This window comes from Erythranthe guttata, chromosome 13 (assembly GCF_056151865.1).
Source record: "Erythranthe guttata isolate IM_541 chromosome 13, IM_541, whole genome shotgun sequence".
Lineage (NCBI taxonomy): Eukaryota > Viridiplantae > Streptophyta > Magnoliopsida > Lamiales > Phrymaceae > Erythranthe > Erythranthe guttata.
In genome coordinates, this window is record NC_142545.1 from 14,000,912 (window position 1) to 14,020,805 (window position 19,894).

At 32.2% G+C, this 19,894-nt stretch overlaps 3 protein-coding genes across 3 annotated transcripts; 2 read left to right on the plus strand and 1 right to left on the minus strand.

The window, feature by feature from the left end:
- Window positions 1-1,520: 1,520 nt before the first annotated feature.
- CKS (Nucleotide-diphospho-sugar transferases superfamily protein) lies at window positions 1,521-4,691 on the plus strand. The gene is made up of 9 exons (XM_012992282.2): window positions 1,521-1,905; window positions 2,166-2,211; window positions 2,339-2,425; window positions 2,499-2,623; window positions 3,471-3,610; window positions 3,702-3,753; window positions 3,847-3,957; window positions 4,229-4,362; window positions 4,448-4,691. Exons 1-8 carry the CDS (start codon window positions 1,660-1,662, stop codon window positions 4,319-4,321), a joined length of 900 nt encoding a protein of 299 aa, XP_012847736.2. The 5' UTR covers window positions 1,521-1,659; the 3' UTR covers window positions 4,322-4,362; window positions 4,448-4,691.
- A 369-nt stretch (window positions 4,692-5,060) lies between these two features.
- On the minus strand, window positions 5,061-7,485 carry LOC105968374 (uncharacterized). Its single transcript, XM_012993005.2, has 2 exons — window positions 6,780-7,485; window positions 5,061-5,458 (listed from the first exon to the last, which is right to left on the minus strand). Exons 1-2 carry the CDS (start codon window positions 7,326-7,328, stop codon window positions 5,288-5,290), a joined length of 720 nt encoding a protein of 239 aa, XP_012848459.2. The 5' UTR covers window positions 7,329-7,485; the 3' UTR covers window positions 5,061-5,287.
- A 1,730-nt stretch (window positions 7,486-9,215) lies between these two features.
- LOC105967647 (uncharacterized) lies at window positions 9,216-11,412 on the plus strand. The gene is made up of 2 exons (XM_012992262.2): window positions 9,216-9,581; window positions 10,992-11,412. Exons 1-2 carry the CDS (start codon window positions 9,347-9,349, stop codon window positions 11,303-11,305), a joined length of 549 nt encoding a protein of 182 aa, XP_012847716.2. The 5' UTR covers window positions 9,216-9,346; the 3' UTR covers window positions 11,306-11,412.
- The last annotated feature ends 8,482 nt before the right edge of the window (window positions 11,413-19,894 follow it).

Genomic DNA, 19,894 nt, shown 5'->3' on the forward strand with positions numbered 1-19,894 from the left:
ACTATATGTATTTTTCTGTTTATATATTCATTATATATTTTGAAGGTTTAACTTATGATCCAAAGTTTGTGAAATAAATCATTTATACTGTGTTTTTATACCCTTTGAAATACAAATTCATGACGTTAGACGTCTCTCTGCGTTTACCGTGTTCACAATTCCTATCATTTGTTATATTAAATTATTTTTTTAGCCCATGTTCGTATTTTTATCGATTTTTTGGAACATATTTAAAACATGTGAAAATGATTCTTGAATTGGAAAGGCAGAATGAAGACAAATGGTCCCGAAGCTATACGTAATTACTACTAATTACTACGTAGGATTGAATGTACCATTGTAAACTAGATAAACGAAGTTTATTACAAGCTGTAATAATATTCAGACATGATATAAACTAGTTCGAATGTTTTTTTTTTTTTTTTTGGTTAATTTTAACTTCTATGTAATAATAATCTTGTCGATGATTAAAAGTTCCGAAATCAAATTTCAGACAAGCAACTATTTATTGGTGATTATGCGGCCGTGGAAACTTGGTCTGAACAACAACGAATAATCAGACGCAACTGGGAGAACTTCAATTTCCCTTCAAATATATAAGAATCAAGAATACAGTGAAAGATTTCCAACGCGTTCTCTAAACGAAACCGTTATATTGTAACAGTTAAATTTGACAAATCGGCTAAACAAAAGAACAATTGCTATGTATACAAGCCTATAGCATTTCAGACAATCGATAATCTCGGAGATAGACACGAGTTGTATCACCCTTGTGCAATAACAAAGATTTCAATTGTTTAGGGTTAGAAACTATTCTTCCATCCTACATCGTCAATTCATAAGAAAGTTTTAACATTTAGTTACATGATATTAACTATTCAAAGTTTATGTTCGATTATTTTATCTAAAACGTATTTTTATTTTTTAAATTGTCCTCGGGCATCACACGAGTACTATATATCGGAAAGACTACTTATTTAAATCAATTTTAAAATAGTTGATACCTAATAATACACAATGTATAAAGAGAAATTAAATAATAGGTACAAAGTGGAGGGAAATCGGAATGAATTTTTCAAATTATGTCGATTTCGATCGGAATATTTTTTATTTTGGAACAATATTTTTTTTTGAATCTTAAAAGTTTCAATTTTCAATTTATTCATTTTTGTGCATATTTGGAGTCACTTGGATTTCGAATTCCGATCCAATTTTATTTTTGGAAAATATTTTCGAAAATTTTGATTTCCCCCAAAAAACGTGCTCTTATACTATTAATACTATGATGTAGTTCACATTCTAGGTGACTGAAAAATAGAAATTTCGAATTTTTCAGATTCTAACGGAAAAAAATCAATTTTGGAACAAGTTTTTTAGAATTCCAAATTCTGATTTTCACTATTTTTTTTTAAACCAAATTAGAATAAAATTTTCAACTTCCAACAAAAAACTTCAAAAAATTCCCAAAAAAAAAAAATTAATTAACAAAAAAAATTATTAAAAGGAAAAACACGAGTACTACTCTGCCTGTCACCTGTCAGCGGATTCAACCAGTTTGTAGAATGCGATTTGAAATCATTTGTTGATTGATCCAAACGGTTAATACCTCCCCACAAGTAGCACCAAATTTCCGTGCTACCTTCTTCTTCTCCAGTGCAAATGCCGATCTGCAATCCGTCTTCTTCGTCTTCATCTTCAAGCTCTAGCTCCACCATGTCCTGGATTATTCACGGCCTGGCGGTTGGGGCGGCGGCCGCGGTGGCGATCGGCGCCCATGCCTACTTCAATTACCGCCGATCTGCAAAATTCCGGAGCCGGGTCATCGGAATTATACCCGCCCGTTTCGCTTCATCTCGCTTTGAGGGAAAGCCTCTCGTTCATATTCTCGGCAAGCCAATGATCCAGGTATTTATGCCAGCCTTTTTGTTTTCGCCTTTTCAATTCTACTGTCTCTCTCTCTCTCTCTCTCTCTCTCTCTCTCTCTCTCTCTTGGTCCTCGTATGGATTTGCTGCTATTTCTCGTAATTTTGGCTCCTTTGTTTAGCAGTTAGGAATTATTTATACTTTGAGTAGATTTACATGTGAGAATTATGAAATATTGAGGCTGCTAAAATGTGTTTGATGTGTGATTTTATTCCCCTTTTTGATGCTTTGATTGATTACAGAGAACATGGGAAAGAGCGAAAATGGCAACGTCATTGGATCATGTTGGTATATAGCTCCACCTCTTTGAATTCTCTCTATTTGGAGCATTTATTTTATAGAAAGTTAGGTTTTTAGTTATGCTATGAATTTAGTGGTTGTGAGTGCTGATTTGGGGATTTTATTATTTGTGTAGTTGTGGCAACAGATGATGATAAGATTGCTGAATGCTGTAGAGGATTTGGGGCCGATGTGGTAATGACATCGGAATCTTGCCGGAACGGTATAATCGGTTGCCCTTTTCTCTAGTTGACATAAAATTCTGTTCGGAAGATTCTTATTTGTACTTTCTGCAGGCACCGAACGATGTAATGAAGCACTTCAAAAGCTCGGTAAGGAATACGATGTCGTTGTCAATATTCAGGGCGACGAACCGCTCATTGAACCAGAAATTATAGATGGCATTGTTAAATCCTTGCAGGTAAAGTAGCTTCACTTGTGATTTATCCTCTATTTTCTTGAGAAATATGGAATATTAATAACGGGAATTAGCTTCTTCAAAACAAGATAGATGGCTACTATTTTTCGTTTGAATTTTTTGATTCATGTCCATTTTGTGCTTTGGATTTATGAATGTCTTGACTGTATGTGGATCTAGTGGCTTTATATGGAAATTTCATAAGATTGCTATGGAACAAAAAAAAAAAAACTAAATTATAGTGTTTCTTTGACTCATCTGGTTTGTGCCTTATGTTTGTCATATGTTGTTACTGATTTATTAAGTATGCACTTAGTGGAAACCATTCGTAATGTCCGATGAGGAAGAGTTTGAAGTATAAATCGCAACATAAGAAATTCTTCTAGTTGTCATCCAATCAATTTAATATGATAATTTTGGGGCCAATGTTTGAATAGGGGTATTTACCCGGAAAGGGATGTTATACACATATACCAAGTATTAATAGGTAATGCAATTAATACATGGAACTTGAATATGTATCTTTAATTGTTTGTATCTAACTGGTTGTAGCCATTGTTCTCCGAAATTGGGATATTTATGAAAAATTAAAAAACCTTGAGTTCGACGAAAAACAACAAAAAGAAGAGGATGGAGACTGTTCAGCATGTACATGAACCTTAGATCCTTTATTTGGATGGATAATATATTAATATAAATTTTGAATGTTGAATTTTTTCTTTTCAGTATTTCTGCAAGTGTAAGCTTGGACTTACCTAATTGTCAAGTTGTTTTGTTGAAGTGTAAAACCGGAAAAGTATATATTTATTTTCGCTATGTGGAACTCAAATTGAATCTGTGGCGTATGCAGGCTTCTCCGGATGCAGTCTTTAGCACTGCAGTAACTTCTTTGAAATATGAAGATGCACTCGATCCGAATCGTGTCAAATGTGTGGTGGACAACCACGGATACGCAATTTATTTTTCACGAGGACTTATACCATTTAACAAGTTAGTTCTTCTCCAGTTTGCTGTACCGTATTTCACAAGCTACATGCTCAAAACTCAAAAGTGTAAATGAATGAAACCCTTGTCTTTGCAGATCGGGAACTGTCAACCCTCAATTTCCATATTTACTTCATCTGGGAATTCAGGTATTAAAAGGAGCACACCGCACAGTAATCATCACATCAATTTCTTGCTCTTCCAATCAATTTCTAATCCCTGCTATTTTAATATGTTTGCAGAGCTACGATTCAAAGTTTCTCAAGATATATCCAGAGCTACCTCCAACTCCACTTCAACTTGAAGAAGATCTTGAACAACTGAAGGTCCTCGAAAATGGATACAAAATGAAGGTGCAGAAAATAATTTCTTCCCCATGTTTCATTTTCATTGACAGCTTTTCCTTTATTTCGTTATCGATGTTTATTTCTTACCATTCTTGGCCGAAAAATCCACTTGATGCTTATCATGGTTCTCTCTCTTATGCAAATGGAAGTGATATCAAAGATGCAATTTTCTTGATTACAATTCTTTACATAATTCAACTACCCAAAATAACCAGTATTGGCTAATTTCTTGAATACATACTTGCTGGGGTTTCTAATATATATGATTCGTGTGCAGGTGATTAAAGTCGACCATGAGGCACACGGTGTAGATGTCCCAGAAGATGTAGCTAAAATCGAGCAGTACATGCGCGAAAGGAACTTGCATTAGCAGCCTGCCTGTATATTTTGCTTACAATACCTACATACATGGTGAGTTTCACTTGCGCATATTGTTGGAATGAATTCTTTTAAATCCTATAATATGTTGTGAAAATTGGCTTCTGTTTTATTGCAGCGCTGATCTGTTGAAAGTAGAAAAAAAGACTTGTGTGCAGAGTTTTTATGTTGGAAATGTACAAACTCAATGTTTTGATTCGATTTGTGTATACTAATGCCCTGTAATTCATTTTCATATAGGAGTGTAAGAACTTGTGTAAGAGGCCAACTTCGATTTGTATTGGCTTTCCAAGGGAATTTGGATTTTGGGAAAACCAAAAACGAAAAAAAAAAGAGCAAATTAAATAAATGATTTTGTATGAGTTTGCGTGTGAAGATGGTGGAACAGAGGGAAAATATATATATGTTGTGTCAATCAATTATGATAACACTTCTGCCAATTTTGATTTCAAAATTGAACTCTTCTGCAGAAGGAAGGCTCATAATTTTGTCTTCTTCAGCCTCAAAGGGGGACCACCATCAAAAGTTCTAAACAGGTCTCTCTCTCTCTCTCTCTCTCTCTCTCTCTCTCTCTCTCTCTTCCAGTTCCATTGAAGAATCCCAATTTGCTATCTGCATATATACACACTCCCACAAAATAGAAAACAAGAACAAGAAGAGACCCTTTTTCCACGTGTTCCACTTTCTTCTGATAATTATTTTCTAATAGTTCTAAGAAATATATATATATATATAAAAGATGATTTTGAAAATTTGAATATTAATTATTACAAATAATGCAATAAATGGAAAAAAAAATCACCAGGCATGCAGCTCAAAATTATATGAATCTCCAAAAAGCACATCAGTCAACAATGATCGTTCTTCTAGAAGAAAAATAATTTCTTGTCAGAGGAAAAAAAAAATAACACAGGCTTTCATATATGTAAAACAATAGTAAAGATGAATCATCAATAATCTAAGTTTTTGGTGATGGTTGAGCGATGACGTGGACCTCAGTCTTGAAAAGAAGAAATGAGAACGAGTCGACCGAGAAATAGAGGAACCCACCCGGCGAGTGAGTCACGAACGATCCGAAACTCTTCCCCGCCACGCAGTGCCACGCCGACCCATACACCGAGTCAAATTCCTAACAACCATCCCACCAATCAATAAACTCTCATAAAAAATTATGTGTGTGTATATATATATATATATATATATGTATATATATATATATATATATATATATATATATATATGAGTTTATTGCATTTACTACCCCTGTGAAATTCGCAACTGCACGATTCCCCCCGGTCATAAAAAAATTAGCAAATACCCCCCTATGCTTACTTCTAGAATGCACATTCGACCCATTTACTTTATTTCCATTGACCAGATGTGAAAGGACCAAAATACCCTGAGTAAGTTTGTTATATTACAAGTTTCCGAATTTTTTTATTATATTTAATTAAATCTTAATTTTTATTTCTATTTTAAACAAATACAATACACAAAATATTATTAAATATAAATATATAAAAAGGAAAAGAAAAAATGAAGTTTTTAATTTTCATTTCAGTCCTTTGCACTTTCAAAAAAGCCCTCTCCTACACCACACCTAAAATCACCATTGCCGGACAACTCAAAAAACTCCGAACTAGCCGCCCAACTCAGCCACCACCTCCACTTCGCCGCCCAACTCAGCCACCACCTCCGCTTCGCCGCCCACCTCGTCACTTCCCCGCACCGTCCAACTCAGCCACCACCTCCGCTTCACCGCCCGCCTCGTCACTTCCCCGCGCCGCCCAACTCAGCCACCACCTCCGCTTCGCCGCCCGCCTCGTCACTTCCCCTGCGCTGCCCAACTCAGCCACCACCTCCGCTTCATCTGTCCGCCGTCCGACCGGGACAATTTCTCAGAGTACCGATACAAACGGAGCACCGCCTTCTGCAAATCCGCCGCCCACAACCACCCCAATTCAACCGCCCACAACCACAAACATTACTCAACCCCTCTCTCTCCTCGACCTTCCTAAATCCTTGCCGTTCAGGTCCAGAAATTTCCAGAAATTTTGGAGAGGAAGAAGAGTAAACGAGGAAATAAAATAGGGGATAGGTTTAGGATTTTAATTAAGTTCTGGAAAATTGTAATTTAACCCCTGCATTTATTTTAAAAATTCAATTTAGTTCCTTACCTTTAAAAATTATATTTTTAAGGTCTGTATTTTTTATTTGCAAATATCCACGGGGTAGTTTTGTCCTTTCATAAGCAAAAGGGAAGAAAAAATCGCAAACACGGCGAGTGAGCCGCACGATCAGCTCCAAGGGGGGTTTTCGCCTTTGACTAATAAGTATAGGGGGGTATTTGCTAATTTTTTTATGACAGGGGGGAATCATGCAGTTACGAATTTCACAGGGGTAGTAAATGCAATAAACTCATATATATATATATAGTGGCGGGAAGGTACCTTTTTGAGGGAGCGGGCGAGGAGGGTGGGGTTGGGGCGACGGGAGGGGGCGGCGGCGTCGAGGAGAGCGCGGGTGTGGCGGATGGCGCGCTCCTGCATGGCGGAGGGCATGTCGGCGGATCTCAGACGTATGTTGAAGCTAATTGCCAAGGCGGCTAGCTTAATTTCTTCTTCTTCCAGAAGACGAGATCTGCTCCGATGATCGGAGCGGTTGTTGTTAGTGTTGCCGGATTCGGTTTTGACGACGGAGAGAGGTTTTCGCCGGGAAGAATATTGGCCTTGGTGGTGGTGGTGGTGGTGGTGGTGATGAGTTTGCATGACCGTCGTGATTATCTGCTTCTTTTTGGAGTGATTATTAATTTCCGCCATTGGAATCATGCACTCTGATCTTTGGGGGTTTTTTTGCAGAAGACGACGACGAACAAAAGGAGTAAGAGTTGAAAGTTTTGACTGTATGAGAAAAAATAGAATTTTCAATTCAACGTGAATGCGAAATGTGTGTGTTTGTGTGTTCAAATGTACTACTATACTTTCTCTCTCTGCATACATATATATATATATATATATAGAGAGAGAGAGAGAGAGAGAGAGAGAGAGAGAGAGAGAGAGAGAAGTATAGAGAGAGAAGTGGGAGTGGTTGGACGAGGGAAGGCTACAGCTTTTGAATTTTGACTGACTATTTGTCCAAAAAGGAGTAAGAGAGAAAAAAAATGGAGGCGGATAATACAAAACATTATTAATTACAAAAATGACATTGTCTTTTAAGGCTAAGTAAGGTCCACAATTTTTATTTTTTATTTTATTTATTTATTATAAATCTAATAATCTAATATAATGCAAGTCGCAAAGTCTACTGCTATATAATATATATACTTATTGAAGAGGTGTAATATAATAAAACATGTTATGATAAACTTTATGATTCAAAACTCATGTCAAAATCAGACGATCCGCTTAAATTGTGGTATCAGTTGTTGAAAAGTTTGTATTAATCAACTTCATAAATCAAATTTGAAATTGTCATGTTGGTTACTTTTCAAATAAGATTACAACCGGTATTTTGGTGTGAAATCGACAAATCCCAAATTATTAAAGTTGTAGCCGTTTGAGTTATTTTTTTCTTATTCAACTTAAATAAGCTAAATTTGAGGTCAAATGATGTGATTAACATAATTTAACGTTGATTGATGCCCAAAACGAGCGTGACGACCTTCGATATGCGCCAACAATGTACATGGATCCTCTCCACCCATGCCGAAAACGAATTTGATTCATCTCTAAATAAATGTTTAATATGTTTCCTCCATAGATTTTCACTTTTTGGCATTCGCTAAATGTTCGAAATTGTTCTTGATCAAAAACTATTTTGGAGATATTAATATTAAATGATACATTTCGTTAATATGTTAAGTTTTTGGTTGAAGTGCAATATGGTATCAAAGTCATACCAAATAAAAGGTCCAGAGTTCGAATCTCACCGTCACTCATTTCAAATATTCTTAAGTCTTTGGTTGAGATGATCATTCAACAAACATTCTAATAGAAGTGGACATCGGACGGAATGAATCAGAAATGGTTTCTTCGCAAAATTTCCAATTTTTTTCGAAAGATAAAAATGGGTTCCAATTTCAGTTCCAAATAAAATCGGAATGCAAAAAGTTCATTCCGTTTTCAGAATGCGTTAGAATCGGCGGAATTTCGGAAATTACATTAGTTTATAAGCTCTTGTTCTAAATTCAGACATAATGTAAATTTTCACAATCTTTTTCTATCTTTTTCGTTTTTTTGCGCAAAATGCAAGAAAGTCCAACAGAGCATTCGATAAATCGTAATAAATAAAAATACATGTAGGAACAAAAAAAACATATAGTTTCTTATAAGAAAAAATGAAACATAAAATTTCTTATACCAATTTGTTATAAGGTTTTAAAATAAAACAAAAGTTTTATTATGGAATTACAAAATACATCATAAAACTACATTATATATTTCGAAAAATCATATAAATATTCGGAACTAAAATTGGTTCGGAAATTGAAATTTCCGGTACTTTTATATACTATTCGAATTTCGTTCCAAATAAATTCGGAAGAATCGAAAATTGAAACTGCGGAAACTGGAATGAAAAATACAGTTCACAATTCGTATATTTTCAGAATCGAAACCGGCAGAATTCGAAAATTCTATCTCAATTTCCATCCCTACCCAATAACCATTTATTCATACATTTTTGTAGCAAAATGAAAAGAAAAAAAAAATTATCATATAAACGGAAGTAGAAAAATACATTATAACGTTTTTATTTTATAATTAATAAAAACAGGTATATTGGGCCAGACACTACTAAAGCCCAGGCCCAAAATTTCCAAAATGAGTAAGTGCAACGTGAGCGGCACGTGATCTTTGTAACAAACCCATCATCCATTCATCACCGGTAAAAAATAAATCCGACAACATAACCAAACAGACTTTAAATCTACCACGCACACTCTATAGCACTTCATTTTCCATTTTATTATCCACAACAATACCCTCCACCCACGCGCGCACACACACAGTTTTCCACCATGGTTGCTGCTGTGCTGGAAACCCTGTCTATCCCACGCGCCTCCGCTCTTCCTTCGGCTTCTTTGGGAGCGGTCGCTGGATCCTCCGTTTCTCGCCGGAGCTCCGTCAGGTTCTCCGATTTCAGAGGTCTTAAGATCCAGCCTGTCCGCTCTTCTTCTTCGGTGATTTCTAGATCCCGAATCGACCGCCGTGGTAGTCGTATCGTCTGCGAGGCACAAGAAACCGCTGTTGAAGGTTCCGATTTACTCTCTCTCTTTCTCTCTCTACTTCCTGCTGATTTTTTTTTTTCCGTGTTGTTTATCGAACCTTGATTTTGGCGTTATGTATTTCAATTATGCTCAATTTCAGTAGTTATGCACGAAAGCGTTTCGATTTGTGTTGTTTTTGGCTGAGATGTGATGGAAGAGCGATGAATCTCGTGTTTCAGTTAAATTAGGTTTATAATTGAAGCCTTTTCTCAAAGCCTCTGGAAAAAAAAATTGCTGCTTTCCGAGGTCGTAAATCGTAATGAAGTTAGTACTGGTTTTGCTTTATGGAGTGTTAACATATATCGTTCGTTCGTTGGTTGACTAATTATTGATGGTGTTTCTAATGCTTACTTGGTACAAATGTGACTTTTTAATTTAATTATTTAGTATCTGAAAGTGTTGCAAATGTAGGTTAAAACTTACTAGGCAATGTAAGTGGAGTTGATTGGTCCGTTGGCTACGTAAATCAAGCAATAGAATGGGGAAACGATGCACTTTATTTATATACACGTAGAATCAGTTCAATAAAAAGATGTCATTTCTTTCTTATCATGGACAGATTCTCTAGCAGTAAAGCTTCATCCTCTTTCTTCAAGACGAAATGAATAGTTAGAAGTGCTCGATTGGAATTTCTTTGTATTAACAACTTCCTATTCAATGATGGTATCTGGTATCTCCTTTAGTTTGTTGCTACTGCCTACATGAACGCCATTTTCACTCTTGTGGTTCAATGGCTTCCGAATGCTGTGTGTTTGATTTTGTTGCAGGTGGGTGGCCCTCAATTTTTTAGGATTCTACTTTTTATCATTAATAAAATTTCATCTTTAAATAATCGAATTATTCCAATTTCTCCCATCAAACTTTTATCCTATTCTTAATATCCAATATTCCCCCAAATCCGGAAATCTTGGCTTCATCCCTGTTTTCGTGGGCCTTTGAAAATGTATAATGGAAAACGATGGTTTATACTTCAAAATTTTAATGGTGCAGTTTTAATAATTTCAATAATTTGTTTTTAACTTTATGCGGAATTTTTTAGCGTGAGAGTGTCTCAATGATGCCTTAAATCACATCATTTGTGAATCTGGAGCAAGAGTAGAAGCAAAGATTAGATGAAACTCGAGAGTTCTAATGTAGGAGAAATAGGAATGTATTACAGGTTAACTTCAGAATATAATGAAGACAACTGCTGTCAGTGGCATGTACGAAATGTTTATCGTGTGTTAAGCAAATTCATTTTTCTATATGCTGGTGCTCGAAAGTATTTATTGGAGCTTAAACATTTTCCTAAACAAGTTTTCTGAAACCTTTTTGCAAATGATGTTGATTTGAGTAGTTCTACAGGTTTTGTTTCCGTAATGACATCAATTTTATTTTTTTCTCTTGGAAAATGCAGTGCCAGCTGTTACAGATCCAACTTGGAAGTCTCTTGTACTCGATTCCGATTTGCCCGTCTTGGTAGAGTTTTGGGCGCCGTGGTGTGGGCCATGCCGCATAATCCACCCTGTCATTGACAAGCTGGCTAAGCAGTATGCCGGAAAGCTCAACTGCTATAAAGTCAACACTGATGAGAGCCCTTCGATTGCTACACAATACGGTATCCGAAGCATACCGACTGTCATAATATTTAAGAGCGGGGAGAAGAAAGAAGCAGTCATCGGTGCTGTTCCAGAGTCGACATTAACTACCTGCATAGAGAAGTTCTTGTAGAATGAATGAGTGCATAAATATTCTCTGCTTTCTTGCAATCAAAACTAACTCTCTTGTGAAAATGGATCTATTGAATCGTGAGTGTATAAATGTATGCTTTCGGGGAATCATTTGGCTTAGCATTGGAAAAAGATTTTGCTTGCGTCAAATCTTAGATGTTTCTATCGAACTTTCGAAGGGCGAAAACGTAGAAAAAACTAACTTCAATTACGAAAATGTAGGCATCTACTTTTACTATAAAATAAAATTATCGCAACTGTGAAAATGAAAGAGATGCGCGAACTAATAATATTGCTTATAATTACACCTCTCTTTGTTTCAAACTGACCGTAGCTTTGGAGAAATTTTATCGTTTCATATAGAATTTCAATGATGCACTAATTACTATTTTCTCAAATTTGCACTTACCATTTTAATTAGTGAAGATATAATTAGTGGAATAGAATAAAAGGAAGGGTATTTTAGTCACATTTTATGATTTATTTTATAAATTAACATATACTTATTTTGATGCCGAGGAAGTATTTTCTTCATTTTAGACCCCAAGGTGAACAACTTTTTGCTTTATGGATTTTTATTGTGTTATATAGAAGAATTGCTTTTTATCACTTTTGAAAAGAATTATTGTGTTAAGTTATGCATTTAGAAATCGTTGTCCTCGCCAAGTTTTGTGACTATGTCATTTGTTTTTTCTTCTACAACTATTCAAAGTTTCATTAATTACCATCGATCTAGAAGTAATCTAAAAGTTTCATTAATTACCATCGATCTAGAAGTAATCTAAATTTCACGATAAAGAAAAAAATGTTGGAACATTCAATATTTGATAATTTATTTTATTCCATATTATATGTCAATTTATACTTTTTATGCTGCGTTAATTATATATTTTTAATTATACATTTATTAACTCTCCAACACTATATCTGTCTATTAATTAGTGAACAAATGATATTTTGATCTATATATATCTATATTCTTATCGTTATTGAGATTCTTAAAACTTGTGTCACGGTGCAAAAAGAGAACAATTTAGAAACAAAGGGAGTAATATAATCCGTGGCCTCCAATTACTATATTGCCATCATTGGTAAAATAAAATTATCTGTAAGGCTGTAACCTTGTTGCATTGCTTCGGTTATATAAACATATATCTTAACTATCCATTTTTTTTGCCAGTTTCTTGGATTAAAAAAATGTTTAATTTGGTCTACTCGAGGGCATAATAGCCAATGGTTTCTTTTCGTCAAATCAGCGTACAGTAACCTGATTTTGGTTGTTGGTTTGGGAATTTAAAACTTCATTTTTCTTTTTTCATGATAATATTAATATTATTATTACATAACCAATGGATTTTGACAACATTTAAAAACAACCTAATTTTAGGGTTTGTTCTGTGTGGAATCTTTCTTCTTTTCGACATCTCCTTTGAATATTAGACTTTTCCGTTTTCCTCCTTTTTTTTTTCTTTTTTTTATTTTTTATTTTTTTTTATTTTAATTATGATAGTGTAAAAAATCCACTACACACTGGATAAATTTTCGTACTCGTACAATATTTGACAAGTTGAACATAAAAAATATCGAAAAAATAATTAAACTCTTGATTTTGCCTGTTCAACTACATCATACATACCAGCAAATGATAAATTTATATCTTTTTTCGTGAATTGGCCACAAGAAGCAAACAACGTAACTAAAATGGGATAAATCACATATAATCCTCCACGTGTTAAAGAAAACGCGACAAAAAATCTTATTACTTGTTTGCTTTGTCTTGCAAAATTTTGTTGTTGCGAGTAACGTACACACATAATGGATTTAACGTAAATGAGTTTATTACACAATGAAATGGAATTCGATGTAAATGTTTCTAACAAAAGAAAAATGAGTAGCACTTTAGAAAAATTCTCTTTTTTTTTTTCTTCTCAGAAATGAAAAACTAATTTCAATTTTGTTTCGAAAAATCAAATTTTGGAATTTCGGAAATTGAAATGAAAAATAAGATCGAATTGAAATTTGATGAATTCCAAGATTTTGTTCCAACTTGCATCCACCATACATGTGATAATGAAGAACTTTTCTACTAATAATTAATATAATGTTAAATAAATTAGTCAACTCTAGAAATTCAGATGGGGTATCTCTTGTTCTCTAGTTTATCTCAATAATCTGACGTCGATTGTTTCTGTTCGTCTCACTAAATATTAAGCGATGAACCTTATAATATAAAAGAAAAATAAAATTAAGTGACTTCTTTTTTAAATACTCCCTCTGTTCCACAATAACTGTCTCTTTTTAAAAAGGGATTTTTATGCAAAAGTCCCCAACCAAGCATGTTTATTATTCTAGGTATAGGGGACATATCTCTTTCACTAATAAGCCCATCCCTTTAATATTTATTATAACTAAAGGAAACATTCATGTATATCCCAATATTACCCTCAATCATTTATACCCAATTCTTAATTGTAATCCAAATTAATCAATTTTGTCCATAAAAGTTCAATTTTGACCACAAAAATTCAATTTTGACTTTTTTTTGGAGTATAATTTAATATGCTCCAATTTCATCATTAACTTAATTTAATCTCAATTTGACCCCGAATTTCACAAATTATTAAATTTTGACCCAAAAAATTTTTTTTTTCAAAAAATTTTTTTTTTTCAAAAACTTTTTATTTGCCGCCGGATTCCGGCGTTGACCGGCGGTCAACGCCGGTCTCCGGCGTTGACTTTTTAAACTTTTTTTTTTTTTTTTTTTTTTTTCTTCCGGAATTTTTTTCCGGATTCCGGCGTTGACCGGCGGTCAACGCCGGTCTGCGGCGTTGACTTTTTTTTTTTTTTTTTTCTTTTTTCTTTTTTTTTTTCTTTTCTTTTCTTCCGGATTTTTTCGCCGGTTTCCGGCGGTCTCTTTCTTTAGTGTTTTTTTAAGTTTTTTTTTTTTGTTTGGTTTGTTTTGTTTTTCTACGCCCGCCGCTACACGTTGACCGTAATTGTGCTGTCACTGACAGTAATTTAGCGTATTTATACTGTCAATGATAGTTAATTAACGTAATTGTACTGCCGTTGACATTACATTTATGTAATTGTGCTGCCGTTGACAGTAAATTAATGCAATATTATATTTTTTTATTTATTATTATTTTTTTTTATTTTTTTTGATTTGTTGACAAGTCAACGTAATTATATTACTGTCGTTGACAGTAAAATAACTGTAAACACAATAATATTACTGTCAACAACATCAATATTATTATTTTTTTGGGGTGTTTGTTTTGTTCGAGTTATTCACGAAGTAACGTAATAATATTACTGTCTACTATTGTAATATTACTGTTGCTATAGTAATATTACTGTCACTCACAGTAATATTAATTCTTTTGGTTTTTTTTATTTTGTTTACATTTGTTGAACGGACAACATAGTAATATTACTTTATTATACAATAATAATGAATTTTGTTGTGTTAATATTAATGTGCTAGAGATTAATATAGCAATATCAATGTGTTAAACTATAGTTTAGTTAATTTTACTGTGTTTAACAGTAATATAGTTAATATTACTGTCATTCACAGCAATATTGCTGTTTAAACGGAAAAAAAAGTTACAGAAAAAAAAAAAAAAAAAATAAAAAATTAAAAAGTCAACGCCGGAGACCGGCGTTGACCGCCGGAATCCGGAAAAAAAAATCCGGAAGAAAAAAAAAAAAAAAAAAAAAAAAATTAAAAAGTCAACGCCGGAATCCGGAAAAAAAATCCGGAAGGAAAACAAAAAAAAAAAAAAAAAAAAAATTAAAAAGTCAACGCCGGAGACCGGCGTTGACCGCCGGTCAACGCCGGAATCCGGCGGGGAAAAAAAGTTTTTGAAAAAAAAAAAATTTGTGAAAAAAAAAAAGTTTTGGGTCAAAATTGAATAATTTGTGAAAGTTGGGGTCAAATTGAAGTTAAAGTAAGTTAAGGATGAAATTGAAGCATATTAAAGTAAGAGGGGTTATTTTAGTCCTTTACATAAATCTGGACCATGTGTGGACTTATTGGTAAAGGAGAATATTGTCTGGATCTCTTTATGAATAAGTTCCCACTGATGGGCTTATTTGTAATATCCCCTTTTAAAAATATTTTTGTTCCATATTATCTGTCACTTTATATTTCCAATACTGCATTAAATGCATATTTCCTGTTTTAACCTTATTAATGGAACTCTATTCATTAATTTTCTTTTATAAATCATTAAATATTAAAGGTTGTTTTAGTAATTTTTATATGATTTTTCTAAAATCAAGATATATTTATTGAGTTTCTTAATCTTTGTGAAAAGTGAAAAGTGACACTTATTTAGGAACGGAGGGAGTATAAAATAAAAGTGACTCATGAACTCATATAAAAATATTAAATTAAAAATATAGAGTGGCTTCCCTCTCACATTCACACACAAGTAGACAACTCTAATCATTTAACCTATTAAATGTGGTGTGGCCATTTGAATATTTCAAACTAACTCATGTTATAGGTGGGGTTATATTAATGTTGACCAATATTTCATTTTATAATTTTTATGACATTTCAATTCAATTCCTTTAAAACTACATAACTTACCATTAAACACTTCAACGCATAACTAATGAAATAAATCAATCGATTTTATACTAAATTCGATACGAATAATTTCACAGATAAATGTTCAATATTCAACTAGATCGATGTATTTATACATTCACATATGTGTATCTTATTATGTATAAATCAATGGTGTAGTATCATCCAGTATATCTCATCGGGCACGTAGCGTTTACGAAACAGAAAGTAAACTACTTTTTGCACTTTATTCCTTGTTATTGGGTGGGCCACGGCAAAATAAAAAAAGAAGAAAAAAAGAGAAGAAGATGATATCAAAAGTGATAGTTGAGGTGGCAATTCTAGTTCATCTTATCTATTTATCCACTTTCCACCACTTGGCATATACGTCAAGCATTTGTTTGATGTGATTTTATTTTATTTTATCGAATAATGGATTATAATTAATTAACTAATTAATTATTGATAAGGTCGTTTGTCGATTTGTTTCTGCTGTATAATAAGATTTAACTCATGAATTGATGATGTTAAGTGGAATTACTAATTAAGTGTAAATATTGAATTGACACTAATAACAAGTTTAAATAGTATTAAAACTAAAATCATTGGCATCCAATGTTATCGATGTTTACTCAGTACATTTATATAGTTGGCTGCGAATTCCTTCATTAAGAAAAAACGAGAAAAAAAAGTCACTCATTGTTATCGATGGGTGTGTTAGTTCGGTTCCTATTGCACAAGTCTAAATAAAGAAATATAAACTTTTTAAATCTTAATAGTACTTGTATTGTAACTACTAATTAGTGTGAAGTAATGGTTATATGAAGTTTTTTGCGTAAGAATTCAGCATGACTCTAATCTTTGATGAAATAATGAGTTTTCGTGTAAGAATTTAGTTGAATAACTATGTTTTGGAAAGAGAAAAAAATCTAACCAATAAATAATTTAACTTCAAATTTGGGATGTAAGCATTTCAGAATTTGTTAAATACTTTACGAATTCAGTTATTAAAATATAAATAAATATAAATTCTAAGTTGACAATATATATTTTCATGAAAATTTATATATATATATATATATATATATATATATATATATATATATAGTTTATATCTCTCGTATAATTTATATATATTAGATAGTATACTAGAGTTGGGCATGAGTCGGTTTTATTGGCCAACCGATACACTTTTGACCATTTTTTTAGTTGATAACCGATAAGTAACCAACTCGCATAATTGAGTCAGTAATTTTAAACGACCCATGTATAACTAGATTGATCGGTGATTAATATTTCGGTTAATTCAAAAGTCAGTTGGTCGGTAATATCAGCTAACTAACTTTTTTTAATAATAAAATTTTATTATGAATACAATTCTTATTTTCTTAAAGTTCATATAATATATAAAAGAATTCAAAACTGCAAAATAAATTTATAAACCTCTACGTACTATTTTTATTTTATAATTTTTATTTCATATTCTTCGTTATATATTTACGTATTGTAAAAATCTAGTAAAATAGACTACTAATTTTATACTTAAAGATATTTGCAAGACAAGTTGCCGGAAATTTTGAACATCTTTTAAATATTAAAAAATTCTTATTATTGTAAAATAAAAAAATATCAATAAAGAGAGGCCGATAATACCAACCAACCATCTCATTGTTTACCTGATAAAATCAGTTGCCACTTGCCACCCATTATGTGATCCATAATTGTTGGGGCCGATAATGATTTTCAATATTCAGCAAAATTAGGTGATCGGGTCGGACATGTAATTGGTCGATAATTCGATCCGATCCATACACAACCCTAGACAATACTACCATTTCTTATACCTCTAGCGCCTCACTAACTAGCGAAAAATTCAAGTCAAAATCATCCTTTGATATACCCCTGAAAAAGGTAAGAGTACTATATTGCCCTTATACGCAATTTTTGCCTAAACGCATTTATCATTTTCGTTGAATATTTTTTTAAATTTTTTTTTTCAAGCTATTATATTTATAAAGAAAAAAATCTAAAAATTGAAATTATAAAATAAAAGATTTTATTTTCTTGTAAGTACATCTAAACAGTGGGTAATGTACATTGTAAAGTGAAAGGGTAAATTTAGAATAAATAAATGGGTTGATCTACATAAAATAACTAGAAAGAATTCTCACTAATAGACTATATAAATACATATTGGTAATCTACATCATACGATAGGAATTAGTGAACTAAAATCCCCCTTTCAACCGAGTTTGTGGCAATGGATCAATTCCTCAACATAAAATATTTTTCCTTCGAAAATTCATGTATCTAGAAGTTTCCAGATAGCATATTTCCTTAGAACTGAAAAGAAGCTTCTAGATGGAATTGAATTGGAATTGGATTCAACAACATTGTTATCTTTTTTATTACACGTGTAAGACCACGATCTTGTAATAATTTTAATTTTATTTTGATTGGCTGTAATAATTTTGAATTTTCAGATTTAACTCGTGATCGACTGATTCCATTGGTTTTCTCTGATATACCAAAGTCTCGGTTAGAAAAATAAGATTCTTTAGGGCAGAATTTCAATTCACTCTAGACATTCTTTTTCAAATAATCTATATAATATATAAAAGTTGAATTCCATAGCTAATTGATTGACATTTGGCAATTTCAATTGATGACATGTCTTCAATTTCATCCCAAGTGGCGAATTGATTGGTGGAAATAAATCATCAAAAAACATGTCATCATTTTCTAAAATTAAAGGTAATTAAATATATTTAATTATTTTATTAATATATTTATATCCTACCATTTATAAAATGCTCTAAATATACCAACTTTCTTGGAAATCCTAAATAAATTTATTTTTTAATGTAATTTTATAATTAATTTAATTTGTATTTAGTTACATTCGATTTAAAATCTTCCCTTATTATAATTGCATAATTGGTGGTGTTACGATTTTTCTTTAATTTTAATTCATAAACTTGAATTTATTAACAAAAAATATTGCAGAATAAGTTATTTGATATTATACATTTTACATGAACATGACTAGAGAATATGTATTTTTTTACTAATTTAATATTATATATTAATATTATCTATATAATATATAAAAGTTGAATTCCGCACCTAATTGATTGACATTTGTCGATTTCAATTGGTGACATGTATTCAATTTCATCCCATGTGGCAAATTGATTGGTGAAAATAAATCATCAAAAAACATGTCACCATTTTCCAAAATTAAAAAGATATTAAATTATTTTATTATATATTTATATCATACCATTTATAAAATGCTCTAAATATATCAACTTTCTTTTAATTTAATTTTAATAGTAATTAATTAAATTTAAATTTATTTAAATTCAATTTAAAATCTTCACGTATTATAATTGTATGATTGATGGTGTTACGAAAATTTTGTATTTTAATTCATAAACTTGGATTTATATAAAAAAATATTTCAGAATAAATTATTTGATATTATATATTTTACATAAACATGACCAGAGAAAATGTTTATCTTTTTTACTAATTTAATATCATATTCGTAATTACCAAAATTTCCCTCATGTTTGTTTTCGTCTTACATCGACCCCCTTACGGTACGATTATTCACGGATTTTTTTTTATTACGTGAAATATTCCCCGAAAAATGCAGATTATACCCTGCACAAGATATTTGTTTATGGTACTTTTTAAAGACAAAAATTACCCTGAGGGGGACTTTTCATGAAATATTTATTCTTCTTAAATAACATCGCTTCACAACTTTTTAGTATTACTATTATCTCCCCTAAGGCTAATTTTGTATTTACAAAGTAAGATAACAGAAATGTCACGTCTTTTGGATATTACATGGAATAAAAAAGATTCCGTAAACTGGGGGTACTTTCCGTAATTTAGCCTAAGTTCATGAGGAGTTTCGCAATTTATCCTATTAACAACGATTATCGTTCTTTTCACGTCTTAACGTTTGCTTATACCCTTATACAATTTTAAATAATTTTA